This window comes from Anopheles arabiensis, chromosome 3 (assembly GCF_016920715.1).
Source record: "Anopheles arabiensis isolate DONGOLA chromosome 3, AaraD3, whole genome shotgun sequence".
NCBI lineage: Eukaryota > Metazoa > Arthropoda > Insecta > Diptera > Culicidae > Anopheles > Anopheles arabiensis.
The window spans coordinates 56523192-56541035 of record NC_053518.1 but is presented as its reverse complement, the minus strand read 5'-3'; the positions used below and the strand labels follow the sequence as shown (position 1 = coordinate 56541035).

General features: G+C 36.6%; 2 protein-coding genes across 2 annotated transcripts in view; one reads left to right on the top strand and one right to left on the bottom strand.

Moving 5' to 3' along the window:
* LOC120903719 (neurogenic protein mastermind) overlaps positions 1-17844 on the bottom strand; it is an 80393-nt gene that overhangs the window by 38781 nt on the left and 23768 nt on the right. The gene's annotated exons all lie outside the window — the stretch shown is intronic.
* Positions 1694-2438, top strand: LOC120903713 (general odorant-binding protein 99b-like). Its single transcript, XM_040313310.1, has 2 exons — positions 1694-1805; positions 1918-2438. Exons 1-2 carry the CDS (start codon positions 1755-1757, stop codon positions 2317-2319), a joined length of 453 nt encoding a protein of 150 aa, XP_040169244.1. The 5' UTR covers positions 1694-1754; the 3' UTR covers positions 2320-2438.

The window sequence follows — 17844 nt, the reverse complement described above, 5'->3', positions numbered from 1 at the left end:
AAAGATAAGAACAATTTAACACAATCTCAATTAAAAATATATCTATTTACATTACTGTCAATTTAAAAAACACCCCTACACATATTCACATTCTACATATTCATCTTTCCCACTAGTTTATATGTTAAATATGTTAAAGTTCCCAACTAACTATATGCCGTCGCTTTAATTGAAATTTGGCTCAACAGTAAACATCGCATTGGCTGGCATTGCTTGAATTTTTTGAATGTATCAGGGGAACACAGCTTCGTATACTTGAGGAAAAACTAATGCAATTACCGATTATAACGTGCGTTACCGTGCAACCAGACATTCCGCCATGAATATTTTTACGCCATGTAAAATTTTGGCATTTCCTCGAATATAAACGCACCATACAGAATGACAACTGGTGCTTGGCTATCAATAACCTAATTTACAGGGTTTTCATAGCCAATTCGATATTGTAAACTAGTTATCGGTTTTCGTCAAGTGGGACTTTGGCGTCGTAAACCTTCAATTGGACGCAGTCAACTCTATTCTGATGTTGTAAAGTATGAAACTGTCGTTATCAAGTTTGAATCCGGCGTACTCAGTAGTTTCTAGGGGTTTATTGTTTTGGAACCAAAACACTGAAGAGGATTTGGGTGCGTGTTGAGTAAATCACTGTAATTAAGTAAAATAATATAATTTTATGAATGATTTTTAAGCTACTTGAAATATATAAATTATACCGATAACTGGTTTACAATATCAAATTTGCTATGAAAACCCTATACGAATACATTAACTATATCATTCGATGGTCAGTACGTGAGTAAAAAGTTTTATTGACATGAATAAAAAGAGTTGATAAAAATTGTAAGATGTGAGATAATTTTTATGATTTCAATTAACTTAAGATGGCTCTGATTTATCCAATAATAAACCAGTAAACTAAAGGACTATGCAAATACCAACTATTGGCTCAAAACAATCCTTGGTGTGTTTTCATTATTGGGTCATAGCCTCCAAAAACTTGGTACTTCACGAATCCAACGTATTGTGCTAGAGCTATGCGCGTGAGGAGAGATTTTAAACATTGAGGATTACCGCCTGGCTATAATTAACCTCTCCGTCATGAAATTGGAACTAATAAAAATATTACTTACGATATTATGGAATGGTAAATGAGGTTGGAGTATGTATATATTTATGTTTATATTTAATATTATACAATATTTTACAATGTGCAAACTTTAGATAGCTAAAAACAAAAATCTTTCGATTCCTTTTTAAAAACATTATGTACAATGTAAATATAAACAACTGAACAAATAGCTAAATTTTCCACGGGGTTAGACTGATGATGACAACCAATCGTTTGCACGAAACAATTGCAATACAATTTGTTTCTTAATGGCTTGCATTATCTATACGTTCAATTCCAATTTTGTTAGACAATTGATAATAATAAATTATTAAATTTAAAAAAACAAAAAAAATCCCGAGAAACCCTATCAACAGTGATCAGACAACGTTTTCCCCAATTTGAAAAAGGAGTTAAAACACTATCATTTTCCTAAACACTACTCAATTTTACGGCAACAACACGCGATTTTCTCATTTGTCTTGGAAGCATTTGCCAATGTATCTTCAACGGAGTCGTTATGAGGGGTTGAAAAAAAACAATTCTATAAAAATTGACGGAAAATCGATTTGGGACAACAGTTGTCTGTGACCAAGAATCGTGTTAACAACAGTCTCAAGTACACAACCACCGGTAAAGGCCAGCAATGAACTCCCTTCTTCTCATCGGAGGAGTTTTGGTAGTGCTGAATGTCCAGGTAATGTTGTATGAAAGCATTATCGAAGTATACCAAACCGGCATTAAACTGTTGTCCCGCGTTCCCACCGATCGATCGCTAAATTTTCTTTTCTCTCTTTAATTACAAACAGGCGTTGTTGCAGTTCGTAACAGCGGCCGATAATAACGAGTCAGTGATTGAATCCTGCAGTAACGCTGTGCAGGGCGCCGCCAATGACGAACTAAAGGTACATTATCGGGCAAACGAGTTTCCCGATGATCATGTGACACATTGCTTCGTGCGTTGCATCGGACTCGAGCTGAATCTCTACGACGATAAGTATGGAGTCGATTTGCAAGCAAACTGGGAAAATCTGGGGAACAGTGATGATGCGGACGAGGAGTTCGTAGCGAAGCATCGTGCCTGTCTAGAAGCTAAGAATCTGGAAACAATCGAAGATCTGTGCGAAAGAGCATACAGTGCTTTCCAATGTTTGAGGGAAGACTATGAAATGTATCAGAATAACAATAACGCCACAAGCGAATGCATATAACAGAATAATATACATTAGGCACATCACCCTTTGTCGTCAAACAGCATAAACTAAACGGAATAAAAGTCCCAGATATTTGGAAATAAAGTCATGCAAATAAATTTATATTTACCCAAACGTTCATTAATAAAGGTGAGCGGTTGCTCTGCTGGGCCGAATATCTCTGAATAAGAAGCGATTGGGGGTGTAACCAGTCAGTAGCCGATCCTTTGATCGTTGTTTTTCAAAAGGATACACACGCTGAGTTTGTGATGAAAAGGTGCCGTTTCTCTCTACCCGCAACGTAGTGTACTGCACGCGAAGGGAGAACTAGTGCTGGATATAACCGATAGCAAGGCTATTTTTTCTTCAATATTCACAACAGAGATGATTCGGTGAATGCTGATGATGATGATGATACTGATGATATTGCTGTGTGAAGTGTATGTATCACCCGTTCTTTCTCATCCCAGGTCTCCTTCGCATTCAACCAAACACGAGCTCGCGTTCGATGGCGAAGGCACGCGACGACACGATGTGTTTGAAAAATGTCTACTGCGCCGCTTTCACCAGGCAGGTCGGTCCGTACAGTCTTCTGGGCAAGGGGTTCTTTTCTTAACTTTGTTTACTGTTGGTTGATGGCGTCAAGCGCACCATGGCAAACCAGCACTAATACCGCCAATACTAGTAGTACCGTACCGCACCGCCCGGAACGAAGATTAGTATTTATAGAATAAAAATTGTAACAAATCAACATAATGATTTTTTCGCTTCTAATTTAAACTGCGTAACACTAGCAAACGTCTGCAGTCTGCTCCCGCTGCGCTGCTGGCAAGTGTTACTTCAATGCTCCATTTGTTAGCTCTTGTCGAAAAGATGGCAATGGAGAATTTTTACCTCAACAACTCTCTTCGACCGATCCCTGTGTTCTGGTTTTAACGAGTAAAAAAAATGAATATACTATTTTGAGGTCAATTTATCCGACTCACATAAACGGAAGGTAAAAATAAGTTCTGCTTAGCGATCAGTTTTTGTCAGTAAGGGCTACTTTACGCATCCACATTGGAAAAGAGCACATAACACTTTACACACTTTGCGAATAATTGCATATTAACCATGGCATGCACGAAATTTCAATCAATGGTATCATCACACAAGTTTAAAATATATGGTTGTGAGGATCAAACACTACTAACACATACCAAATAATGATCACACGAACTGACACACATACACTCTCTTTTTCAACTTCATAGTGCACAATGAAGTAAAACAAAGCTCAACCAGGCCACGCATCAAGCCTGCTGTACGCGTTTTCAGTAAGTTTCAGTATGTTTATTACTATGACAAGCCGTAATGCTCACACTTTCGCTTTCTTTTCGCGTAAGATACAGAGGCTACAGTGCTATTTTGTGCTAACGATAATGGTAAGTTTGACTGTAGCCGTGTGTTTCAAATGTGTGTGGATACTAACACGTCTTGCAAAGACAGTTTCACGCTTTTCCACTGCATTCATGCTTCTCAAACCTCTTTTTGTCATTTGCCGTTTCATTTGCTATCCACAAGGTCTACGGCACTGGAACACAGCGCACTAAACATTGCACTAAAAACGTTATTTTACTTGGGCCGATAGATTGACACGCACGTAACCAGTTCGTTTTTGGAGTGGAAGTGTGTGTGTGTGTTTTTTACAGCTACCAGCAGGTCGTCGTACTCAATTGTTTCGTTTGCAAATAAGACGACACAATATGCGCGCACTATTCATACTCCATCGATACTACAACAACTGGTGTGTTGATTAGTTTTCATTTTCGCAGTCGCATTTTCACCATCAGCATAAACCTCAAATCGTAACACGTATGTAAACCGTACAACTTCAGAAACGTCATCGCTCTTTTCTCCTCAGCCGGTGCATCGTCATCGTGTGCAACGATGATGTTGGTGCGTCAAGAATCGGTATATGATTGGCACATTTATGGAAAAAGAGAGTAATGGTATGCTGGAACCATAATGGTGTTTCACTTTGTTCTATTTTTATACGGATCGCTCATAGAGACAGCGGTTTAAACTTCGTTAGGGTATTATTTGATTGTTAAGGTTGCATCACTTCATAAGCATTAAAACGTTTGAAACACAATTACAAATTAAGTTTACTGTACCAACGTAGTTGATTGCATTTTTTTTTTTATTCTAGTAGTATGTCTTACGCTTAGAAATCGAAAACACTATGTCAGTTGATAAAACCACACGTTTAAAACATGTTATATTGTCGAATAGAAAGAAAATTAGAAATCGAAAACACTATGTCAGTTGATAAAACCACACGTTTAAAACATGTTATATTGTAGCATTCAACTGTAATCGATTCTCACAAGGTAACTTAAGTTCAAAACAGCATGTTATAAGATTGATTTCGTGCACCATTCGTTTAAATGGTTTTATTGTCAATCAAACGGTAATTAATATCACATAAGTATTTCGATACACATCCATAACACGATAGATTGGCGCAGATAAGAAATGATATCACTGTTTGGGCAATTCCACACATCGAAACCATACCAGAACAATAGTTAAAATCTATGCCCTATCTATAAAAACTATCTTAATTTCACAAATCTATAAAGTTAGCCTTCACAATCAGTAAAATGTTCGCTAGTGTCACATAATGTTCCGCGTAACATACATTGAATCAGTAATTGTATAGTTTGAACATTAGATATTGGGTCATTACATTTTCCCGAGCATTCATCAATAGCTTTTATTCTCAATCGTACACTTTTGCCGCAAGCTTTGAAATGCATGCCCCGTTCTGCGTGTTCAAACGAACCGTTAAGAATACACGTCAAGTCGTAGAAAAACTACACGCATCTTCACAACTGCACTCTACACCAGTCGGTTGTGTGTCCGACATTTCGTACAACCTAAGATGAACTGTAGACGACGCGCCAGTGCCAGCTTCCGACGCTCGCAACAACGAATCGCAAACCAGTACTTATTCCAGTGTGCTCATAATAAAACAACTGCTCACTTCGTGGCAAACGGCCGATTGCCGCCGATCAAACGCGAACGGTACCACCCCGCTCTCTGAATGAAAATCCAGAGATAACGGAGGTGAGCCAGCAAATCCAACACGCGCGTGCCAGAGAGTTCTACTAACTAAACATTACATTCGTATTGCCACTTCGAAATCCCATCTTTGTTATGATTTCTCCTTCACCTGGTGGGTGCGTTTGCCACCCACAATCGGTAGAGGAAGTTTATCTTCTTCCTGGGCCGCTTAACCCGCATCATTTCGTCTCTGTTTGTCAGCCTGCGCTGCGGCTCTTCCTCTTGCGCGGGGAATCAGGCACCCGGGGAGCTCTTGCGGCTCGCAAGTAGCCGTGCTCGTCGGTGAGTACCCGAGATGAAATGAGTGAATTTCATGGTAATCGGTTACATTGGAACACGAATACTACTCAGACCATGGATGGCCATGTAACAGTTACCGGGATACGATTGCACCAAAAGGGCACTTATAGGATAGGGGACAATTATTTTTACTCACGGGAAACAGAATTTCGATTGTTAGCACTAAAAAAATGCTTGGTGTGTAGTTTGACATTAATTGACATTAGACATTAATAAAACATTATTTACTGCACTGTATTTAATTTGTGCTCTTGACATATTTATTTACAAAAAAACATCCCCGGATTCTTGTAGGTTTATTTTTATATGGAATGAATTGCAATGCTCAATTGCTAGATAATTCAGAAAATTATAATTTGTGTTTAAAATAAAAAAGTCAACATCCAATGTATTACAATTATTTTCCATCGCCAATTTGTGTTCTAGTATAGCTTAGCTCATACCCAGAGCACGTCCTACGACTGCTGATTCACTCGCCTTACTAGAAGCAACAGACACTTGCCCTTGCGGTTACTGGCTTCTTCACAAACACTTTAGAGATGTGTACAATAGCGAAATGTTACCAGCTGTACACATCGAATGGCGCTATATCGTCAATTGGTGAGTTCTACGGCGGATGCTAAACGGACGGTCTCTGACTCCGTTCATACCTTGCGCTACGCAATCGGCCGTTTTCGTGGAAACGTTTGGGTAGACGAAAAAAAAAACAGTTTCATTCTACTGAGCACAGAAATTCCACACCATGAATGAACAGAGAGCATCGGTTGTTACTCGTTCTTTCTCACTCGGGCACACGTGGTACTACATTTCCGGTCATGTCCAAACACCCTCGCCACCAGCGTCACACACGCATGGATAGGTGGTTACTCGTGCGAACTCAGCGACACCCACGCTATTCGGGTTGCAGAACTCGCGAGAGTTTGTGTAATTTCTCGTCGAATTTTCTCGCATCATCCCAGCCATCAAAAATGTTTCGCACTAGAGCAAGAGCTGCGCGTTGGTACGTGAATATATTCTCTGGAGTTGTGTTCCTCTTTCAAACCAATGTCTATCATGCATGTTGCTTCCGATGGCCCCAATCGCGTCATCGAAATCACTCTCTCTCTCGCTCTCGCTCTCTTGTCGATAGCGCAACATTCGTCCCCACTGGAACCGATCTGAAGGAGCTCCACCATCCACAGTGCCAGCAGCCTTCGTTAAACGCACATTCCAGAAAGGATTGTTTATGGGCCTCTGCCTCGCATCGCCGGCTACCGCAGCACGAAGTCACATAGGTTCGGTTTACGAGAAACAAAGCAGAAGCAGATTGGACACGAGAGGAAATCTGATCAGAATCATAATCACAGTTTGCTATTTGTGCTCCGCTCTTGTCGAGCAAAACCTGTATGTGTGTACAATCATTTATCACTGTCAGTGTTGCTGCTAACGTTTTCTGAGCCCATTTGAAGTTTAGTAAAACAACCCCATAACGCATAGGAATAGAGTATGCCCTGTTGAAAATAATATACTGTACGAAATTACATACTATATTTGTTTCTAATAAGTCATGGTATATAATAAGTCTAAAATAAGTACTTATAATAATTGAAACGTAAAACTCGTTCATTTCTTAAGAGGCGAATGAGGCGAATGATTTAATGGGTGACAAGACAGCCAACATACATTTTCCAGATTCGAGTTGGGATTTTACGCGTTCAAAACCTAGTGTTACCAAATCGAAAAGAGTTTACGAATTGTATGTACGATGTTGACAATCGTTTAACGTGTTCGAAAAATAGTGTTACGATGTTGAGCTGGCTTGAGAAACCCTGTATCTGACAAAAAGCGATTCAAGTAATGAATGACAACGTATCATTAATTCAATTTACATTCAAACCATGCAAAATACAATATTTTTTAAATTTGCATTTTTGAAATTTGTTATTCAGACCCTTAATATAGGGTTGACATCGTCCTTCACACGACAATGATAATGGAGTTTGGCATATCGATACTCAACGAGATATTTCTGCACTTGCAAATACATATTTTTGAAGTCATTAAAATATCATTGAAATCAACAATGCATTAAAACAAACGATACAACTACAACGATGTATTTTTAATGGCCGAAAATAAACTTTCACCCGTGCAATATGATTTTTGACAACTCTGTTTAGTTCCAGGTCTAGATTTGCCTATGAATTCTACGTTAATATATATTCACACATTTTCTTCAATAAATAAATAAATTACAAGAATGTATCGTTGGGACCATCTAATTATGTTTTATTTTTCTCTCAATTATGAACAGAGGAAAATTTACTAAAAATAGCTTGGTTGCATTTAGTATGGTTTGGATTCGACAGTTCGTGCTTTGCACTAATAAACATATTGAACGGGTGAACAATTATTTTGAACCCTGTATGATGAGTAGTTCAACATTAATTAGATATTCGCTATGAATACTTAATTCTAACTATTAAAGTGCAAACTCAGTGAATTTATTTTATAAAAGTGTGTTTACTATTATACAACAATTTAGGCTTTTATTACTCAATATGAACAATTTACTACATTATCTCCAAAGAAACAAAAATAATCAAGCCATTTAAAACACATTCAATGAATGAAAATGATAAATAAGAACGATGATTGAATTCTACTCAAAATAGGGTTGACTTCTTTTTAATTTAATTAAACCTTGAGATCACTCATACTGTAAGCGGCAACTGAATCACTATCAAGAGCCCACTATAAAGAAGAAAACGATTGGTGGAGGAATTCCGAGCGATCTTTGCATTCTGGCCACAGGAAACAGGCAATCTAACACTGTTTTGATTATGGACTAACTTGTATGGTGTTTTGCTAAACAGATTGTAATGTTTTATATAAACAAATCATACCATTACCAATTGATTATATTTAAATACCTAAAAACAATCAAAACACTAATTTATGTGAATTTGTGATTTATGTGAATTTTCTGTCATAAATGGCACAGCACAACACAAACCCATGATTGAGTTAAAGTCACCAAAGTATAGCACACCAAAATACATCAAACATCCGATTAAAACATACCCTTGATACCAACACCTGACGCGAATCGACACTACGGTACCTGCATTTTCCAATTCCACTCTACCAACTGTTTAACGCACGATTTAATGAGGCTTCTATGCAATGCAACATGATCCAGCGCAGCGTATTAGCGAAGCGGTACGCCCAACAGTTACAGAATGCTTTCCACCGTCAACTACTATTCCTTCTCCTCGCCAGGCTATTTTAACCCGTTCCGCAGCTGTTTCCTTGACGAAGGGTAATGTGTCGTAATAAAAGTGTAACTCGCACCAACCATTTGCCGTCTTCGTATAGCATAAAGGTTTCTCCGTGCGCTTGTCTATTGTTGTGACTGTGACGAAAGAGTTGCATCAGACGACCGGCAACCACAAGGGATTGTTTTGTACAGTTTCCTTCCGTTTTTTCTGCTTTAATCGTCGTTTCAACAAAGCCGCTCGATCAGGCAAAGAGGCAAAACAGAAACGAATTTTGAATGTAGCAAGTTTTTCAAATCGTAGGTTCCAAAACCAGAGACTAGATACAAATGTTACCTGTTACTGATTGAATGACCTATCCTGTGGTCTCTCTTTGCTAAAACATATGCTATCAAATGATTTTGTGTTCGAATGCTCTTCTAGAATTTGAGCAGAAATTAATCAAAAATCACAAAACAAAAAAGGTTGTCCACTAAAATTATTTTATTACAACACTTTTCTGAACAATTTTGTACTCAGGAAGGTCTAACAGCGTATGTATCAATCGTATGTCAGTCTCGATTGTGCTATTTGAGATTGGAGGAAATTGCTTATTTAAAATCCGCGCTTACTTATTCATTTTTTACACTAGCGTTCATCGTTCAGCATGCATCACATATTTATCCACAAGTGTTCGTATGCGCACTTGCAAATGCTCTACACTCTAAGTTTCTTTCGCTATCTTTCTTACCCACCATCTTTCTCTCTCTCTCTCTTATATTTTTGTCTGCTCATCTCGCTTCATCTTTCAGTTTTTATCCCTTGTTTCTTTATTCAAATGTGCGCTTTTTCACTTTGCACATTCCGTACTCTTTCGCTTCGTCGTACGCGCTTTGAAATTGCTGTCGTTTGCAATACTTTTTTTGCAGGTGTGTATGCGAGTTTGTACCACAGACGGAAAAATTGCATGGTCATACGGCTAGTTCCCTCTGTTGTTAATGAGCACTATGTTGTGTGTTTGATTGTATTGTTGTATGCGTTCAGACGTGCGTGCGTTCGCACGAATTCCCTTGCTTGCAGCGATAGTTGAGCAAGATAATAAGATGGTTGATGGCGATGTAGCTGGTTTGACAGAGTTGCCTGATCCAATACTAACTAAAAAGATATTGGTTTTCATGTGTTGTTTTGGAATATCTCACAATCCGGTTCCACGGCTCAAGGGCTCCATTATTTACTTCATTATTTTGTCGTAAACAAAATGTTTAATAAGTTCATATTTTGTTTGTTTCTTTGATATTATTATTTAAGTTTAATTTACTTGTTTTTCTTTGACACAACAACCATAGTCGGTGAAGGTCTGCCTTTTCCACTAGTGGGCTTGGCTTTCAGTGACTTATTGAATACTCATAGCAAGATATGATGGGCATGTTGTTAAATCGTACGAGTTGACGACTGTACCACCAGACCGGCTTTAATCCTGTAAACATTACATTTAGCAAATAATTTACTATCTATAGGGAAAGATGTGGAATTTTATAAATATTTAATGATGTTCTTAATGTAAAGAACATCTATTATAATAATAATTAATTCATTGGGGTGATCCCGTGGTGTAGTCATCAACTCGTACGACTTAACAACATGCCCGCCGTGGGTTCAAGGACTCAATGCTTTAACAGCCGAGTAATATTCGAAGTTATTCGAAAATGTTGAAATTTACAAAGTTTAGCGAATCTCGAAGCACATACAAATATATAATAAATAAGTTAAAGTGATCGTTGAAAAATAAATGTAAATAAAGTTATCAACTGCATCTATCTTGTCTGAAACGCGCGCCGTAAACAAAGAGGCATGAAAGCACAATGGTTATTTTATACATGTTTTAAACTGGTGAGAAAGAGAAAAGCAAAATAAGAGTGTGATAGGTTAGGAAGTATAGGTGGTGATGCACGATACACCATCGCTTCAAAGATCAACAACCTGTGAAATAACGTTGATGAAGTTCTTCATCGCTGATCGATGTTGCGCAAGCAACCTACCATGTATCGCCGGGTTAGGTTTGCTCAAACTCGAAGCCGTTACAACTACAGCAAAGACTCAGTCGTACAAATATCATCAGCTTACTCCAACGCGAGCCTTGGTTGGGATACAAAAAATGTGAAGGAATAGAAGAATTGGGACGTCGGCGTCGATGACGTATTTAGGCACTGTGCATTTGCCAGAACTACCCAATAAGAACAGGTTTTCTTCAGCGGCCACACCACAGAGATTATGAGCTTTTCAGTCGCAAGATGAACGTCAAATACACAAAACTTACTTTAAACGTGCGTTGCAATAAACTGGATAATTCGCTTGAAGTGTTTTCTGTACCGGTATTTTTTATGTATCATAAGAACATACGCAAGACGTTACTCTGTTTTGTGGCATATCCGCTGTTCTAGATAAGCTTAGATACTTCTGAGACATTTTAAACCAATATGTCATCAGTCGTTGAAGTGTCATCAATCGTACGTAAAACAAAAGATTTGCCAAAGTAGATTAAAAGCAAACCGAATACAATATTTTTCGAACCCATTGAACAAAATTCAATATCAAATCAATCAATTACATCCACGACTGATGTATAGAAAAACGAATTAAACAACGTGAAAGTAGAAGGATACATGCATCACGTGATATTAAGCTGATTAACAACATGAACAATAACTAATCCAAAACATTATGGTGAAATAGCTAAGTATTAGTACAAGCAAAAGCAAATTCCACCGTGCTTTGCACAACAGTAGCATACGCGATATACCATGATAACAGGATAGTATCGAATGCTGCCAAATCAAAGGGGAAAACACTAACAATTGTACGATGGATGGTGAGCTCATAAACAAACCTCATACTTCCTTTGATTACTGCCAAACAGCTTTAGCAATAATCACTGTACAACCGCTAGTCCAAACTTCAACTGGCATTGCGTTACACTGTGCGCCGAATCTAACTTTACAAACACTCTCTTTTCTCTTGCTCTCTCGTTTTTATCTCTGCTCTTTTTTATGCTGCTGTTGTATGCGTATCGCTTTATTTTCGTTCAATTTGGGATGACTTTTTATGCTATCATAAACTACATTCTCTTTTTAAACAGTTATCATGCAAATCAATGTTTCAATGCACACAAACAAATTACGTTCCTTAACGAAATGTAAGGTAATATCAGAGATATAACTTTTTTTCTGAACGTACAATAGCATAGAGCCTATTATAAAGATAAGACAAAGATAAGCTGTTAGATTTTTTTACTAAAGCCGACTTGGTCAAGTTACAAGCACATATGCACTTATATTTACTTATATATTTTATTAACATTATCGAGTTGTTAACCAATATTATATTATTTATTACATCGCAAAATGACATGAAAAACATAACAGTTTATGTTGTGGTTTATTTTTTATTCTTCTTTGCCATAACAACCGTTACCGGTCAAGACCTCCCTTTACGATGAATGGGGTTTGGCTATTATTATCTAATTGATTATCTCAGTAGAATAATCTGTCCAGCGTATGAAGGACTGAGTCCATACGCGGCTTGAATCCATCATGTTGTTAAGTAATAAGAGTTAACGGTTGTAACACACCGGGCCGTAAAATACAAATAGGTTTAAGCTATAAGAATTGTAGTCGTTGTGAAGTACATGCATATTTTGCTGTTTTTTTTTCATATTCATTCACTATTTCATTATAAGAAGACTATGATATGCAAACGTTACATCCAAATATGTATATGAATAAATACGTGAATTGTTTCTAACATAGAAAATTTAAGTGATTCTCGTTCTTTATAGCTCAAATAGTTGTAACAACACTCTCCAGGACATAAAATCACTAAAAATAAATAAAGCTTTTTTTATGTTTACTTACAGTACAAGTGGCCAATGCAAAAAAATCTCAAATTGTTACTAAAATGTCAACATGTTTGGTTCCTAAACTTGCGATCTATTTTCTTATCCATTAAAACAATACAAAGGCACCGATCGAAACTGAAATCGATTGCAAGACGACTGTAATACAAGAGCTCATGATCTTGTGTAACAAGCCAAAAAGCATATGGGCAAAAGTAACGCATTCACAAGTACCACCGTATAACTAAGTCGTGGGAACATTTTCAAGAGAGTGAGACCCTTTCAACTACACTCTGCGAGCTAGGCCTATCATAGACCATAAACTGAATGTTACTCCCGTTACAACCACACGGGCAACCGTGTAACGTGTAATCACTTCCGATAAGCTTGCTGAACCATGCGTGACTCTACGATATACTACTGCTTATACTTACTAACCTTTCTTAAAGATGGTAACTATAATGGCCGGGAATATTTTTCGTGTTGTGCTTGTTTAAGCACATGTATGACACATTTTAAAGTTATTTATATACATACTACGAGAAACAAACAACATTATAAGATTGTTCTCAAGCAAACCCGTTAGGCATGAGTCAGACGATTTTAAATACAGATGTATGACAAAATACAAAGGCAGAAATTTGTAAGCGGTTGCAAAGCAGTTAACAATTGCCATACAAAATATGTCGTCAGCTTCAATCATCTGTGCAAAAGTAATTAACATCTTGCTCGTTAGTTGAGTAAAAATGATATATTATTAGAAAATGAACCATTCACGTGTTTGTCAATTTCAGAGAATCTCAAAATTAAGAATGTTTAGACGGAAAATACGCCAAATTAGGATAATTTAACACTTATAAGCTCTCCTAGATAACTAGACAATGCTCTGACAAACAAAACCTACCAAATAGAAATATTTTCTGTAAGTGAGACCATACGAAAGCGAAAAGATACACACTTCTGAGCATGAGAGAGAGAGAGAGAGAGAGACATTGACAATGTCAATGCATGAAACTTGCGTAAAGCTTGCTGATACGTGTACGAAACCCATGGACGGACGAAAGGAAAGAAAGAAATCGCTCATCGTAGTTTTGCCTCTTACTTACGCCAATCTATGTGCTAAATGGAGCGAAATCAGTGGTTGAGCAGCGGCAATGAGATCGTACAAAAGACTGCTTTCCAATGCTATCCATGAGGCCACAATATGCCGTTGTCGTATCAACGACCCCAATATACATCAACCGCACTGGCGGAGCCAGCATATAGGTACTGTTCCGTAGGTAGAGTTTAAAGAAAAAACAAAAAGCTTTTAGACAAGGGATTTTATTTGCCATGAAAGCTTCATCACTGTACCATTGCAGAACCTTGTGCTTTGAAGCTACTGAAAAGCTACCGCAATAATAGGATGCATATTTGTATCTAATTAGACTGTTTCTAAAGCAATTATGTTTTACTAATATTTGAATTTATTTTTTTAAATTTAAGGTTAAGTTGAGTAAATAATTCACATAGTGGTTGTGTTCAGTTTTTTTAATATTTCAATATTTATCGTATATCGTAATGTCGCATATGCATGACATGATGTAGGTTTGATTTCATAGTGATTACAGGGTTGCTACATACATTTAAGACATCACACGATTTCGAATCATATAAAAAAAAAGTTCACTTGCTTGTGGAACGTTTTAAATCAATAAAAGAATATTCAAGTATTCTGTAAAGGTTTGAAAATTTATAGCGGATTCTGTTCGCAGAATAAAGATATTACTCGCTACGCCGAATAATTTGTAACTTTATTACGCCGAATAATGTGTAACTGTATTACGTCGAATAATTTGTAACTTTATCATACTTCTAAAATCTAGAAACCCACTGTTTCCTAGTAAACCACTATTGTTTTTTACGTTGGTATGTTTGCGGATATGCCACTGATTTACTGATACAACTGATCCTGGAAAATGCTAATAAAAAGAAAGCATATACTATTCCTTTTTGCCTTTGTAAGTATATAAATATAATACATTTCGTTTACACCATTCTCGATTTACCATAACATTTCTTCGCCAAAATAAACCAAAAATTATTATTAATTATTTATCTTAAAATTAAATACTTCTTAAACTACTCAACTATTATACTGATAAAACGTCGTGGCTTGTTTTTAATCACTTTATAATACACGTTCAAACAAGAAAAGTCAGGCTAGGAATCTGTCTACGTCAGGCGTTGTGATATATGCAACGATAAATATTACTGTGTCCTATACAACTATAATACAGATAAATAATCCGTGTGCGTGTGCACGTGTCGAAATATGTACATCAAATTGACACAAGTAGTGAGAATATCTATTTTAAAATACAAAAACTATAAAAATAAAATCATAAAATTAATCTGTAATTTTTTAGGATAAGATATGTAACAATACAGCAACAATTTATTTTTAAATTTTGTTATTTTGTTTGTTTTGTTTGAAATAAAATAGATAGAAGTGTGTTTTTGCTAAAGGCTTGAATATTTTCTAAAATTTATTTAACACAATACTTTGTTATTTTTACGATCTGGAATCTAATCAAGATTCTACCGTTTTGAATACCGGGCACTGAAGAAGAATCCTATTTTTGTTTTAAAAAACAACACTTATTTTGAATGTCGTTTTTACCAATTGTAGAAAGTTTCGCCAGGCTCACTGTATCCTGACGTCAACTGAATAGCTGACTTCGATGAGATGTAGCGTATTCATGCATATAAATACTGCCTAAAAATTTACTTCCGCAGAGGAACAATTTGTTTTCATTACGTCTGCTACTAAACGAGAAATGGCACATTTTTCCGGTTGCGATGGCGTGTTAAGGGCTCATAGCTTTTCTCATGATAAGATATTTTACCGAGAAAAAAAAGAAGCGAACACATTTCCATCCCTATGAAGACATTTTTATCACAAAGAGTTTTAAGATGTACCTCCGACTATTCTATGATAGGTGCTACATCAGGAAAATGCTTAGCTTATAATGTCATGAAAGGGAGACTGCTGTACGCATTAACGTTCGCTCATACGTACCAACAGTTCAATCGATTTTATAGCTGTGCTGCTCATTCATTACATACAACCCTAAACGCCAAAGCTAGCAGCAACCACCGAGGAGCGTTAGGTGCATAGAGCATTAAGCCGGTAGCGATAATAGACAATTGCACCGTTGATTGTTCAAGAACGCTTTTAATTTTAATCATCATAAAAATCCCTTCTTCCGATGCTACATGTATCAAACGTACGATAATGTGAGGGTGTATCGAACAACATAGGTATATCGAGTACAATCTATTACTAAATACTTTAGTATTGTTTATGAGCTTAATATAATTGTTTACATAACTTCATAATATATAATGTAAGACAAGCCGGTCTCGTAGTGCAGTCGTCAATTCGTACGACTTAACAACATTCCCGTCATGGGTTCAATCCCCAAATGGACCGTGCCGCCATACGTAGGACTGACTATCCTGCTATAGTGGGGAACCAATTAGTCACTGAAAGCCAAGCCCACAAGAGGTAAAGGCAGGCCTTGGCCGACAACGGTTGTTGAGCCAAAGAAGAAGAAGAATGTAAGACTGGAAAACATTATAATAATAATAAAAATAATAATAATAGTAATAATAATAATTTGAACTGGTCGGTCTCGTGGTTCAGTCTTAAACTAGTACGACTTAACAACATGCACGTCATGGGTTCAAACCCCAAATTGACCGTCCCCTTATACATAGGACTGACTATTCTGCTATGATTAATCAAATAAATCACCAAAAGTCAAGACAACGGTCGTTATGCCAAAGAAGAAAAATAATACAACTTTTTGTTTTTGTTTCTTGAGGCATTGATTACTAACTTTAAAATATTGTATGTCGCAAAAACGTTTTATACAATTACTAAGCGTCCAGATTTACCAGTACAAGGCACGTTTCAGTTTTCTACACGAATATTTTATATTTTTAATAACATATAAAAATTTTACGTACGGAAAAGAGTATAAAACCACACACACTTGTTATTATCTTCTTCTGCTAGGTTTAACAGGTTTTCGAAACTTATACAGACCACGCAGCCGAGTATTCAGTCCTTATCACAATCCATTCTAGATTTGAACTCACGACGATCGTGTTGTTAAGTCGTGCGAGTCGACGATTGTACTACAGGTCCGCCTTGTAATTTTGTAAGTTATGAAGACACATATTTTATTAACGAAATACATTTGCTGATCTGCACAAAACGGTTAAACAATTTATAAATTTATAGCTAACACATTCAGAATTATGCTTCACGCGATAAAAAGTAACAATCATCTTTAATGCGAGATTTAAATGATATAAAATTAATGAATTTGTCATGATCCAACGATTGATAAGCTATCGTATTTATTGTCAGGTTAATCTACCCTGTTTACCTAGTTTTTATTTACATGTGATACAATATAACATGATTTATCACAAGACTGCGCCATGGTTTTCAAACTTGTTGAGATCAAATGTTTTCTAATTATTGGTCAAATTGAATGTTCCACGTTTTTTGTATTGTTGGTTCACGTATAAGTTCACTAATGCTTCGGCTTCAATGATTTACAATATTTATTGCACCAAAATTACAATTCATTGATACAAAGTTCACAAGTTTAAGAATAACATTTATAAGAGAAGGAAAAAACATCTTCGCTCTACACTAAAACCGTGCTATCTGTTTACATAAAATAGAAACATGAAAGAAAGACATTTTTAGCCACTAGAAACATCACATTCATTCAGAAACATACACATTTCATTCAAGCAAAGCTAAATGAAACAACAATTATTTCCTAAAGCAGTTGCCTTGGTATTTAAACATCAATTTGATCATAAAGCAAACTCGTAAGGACACCATCCTAAAAAGTCACGTCGATTCCTGTGACTGCTACTTATTATAAGCAAACCATCGTTATCTCAGGTGAGATGAACGCTTCCAACAGATGTCGCAAATAA

Excerpts from the sequence above, each read along its gene's own strand:
- LOC120903713 (XM_040313310.1), top strand. The coding sequence starts at position 1,755 with ATGAACTCCCTTCTTCTCATCGGAGGAGTTTTGGTAGTGCTGAATGTC. Across the intron at positions 1,806-1,917 it reads TGGTAGTGCTGAATGTCCAG|GCGTTGTTGCAGTTCGTAAC; the intron begins GTAATGTTGTAT and ends AATTACAAACAG.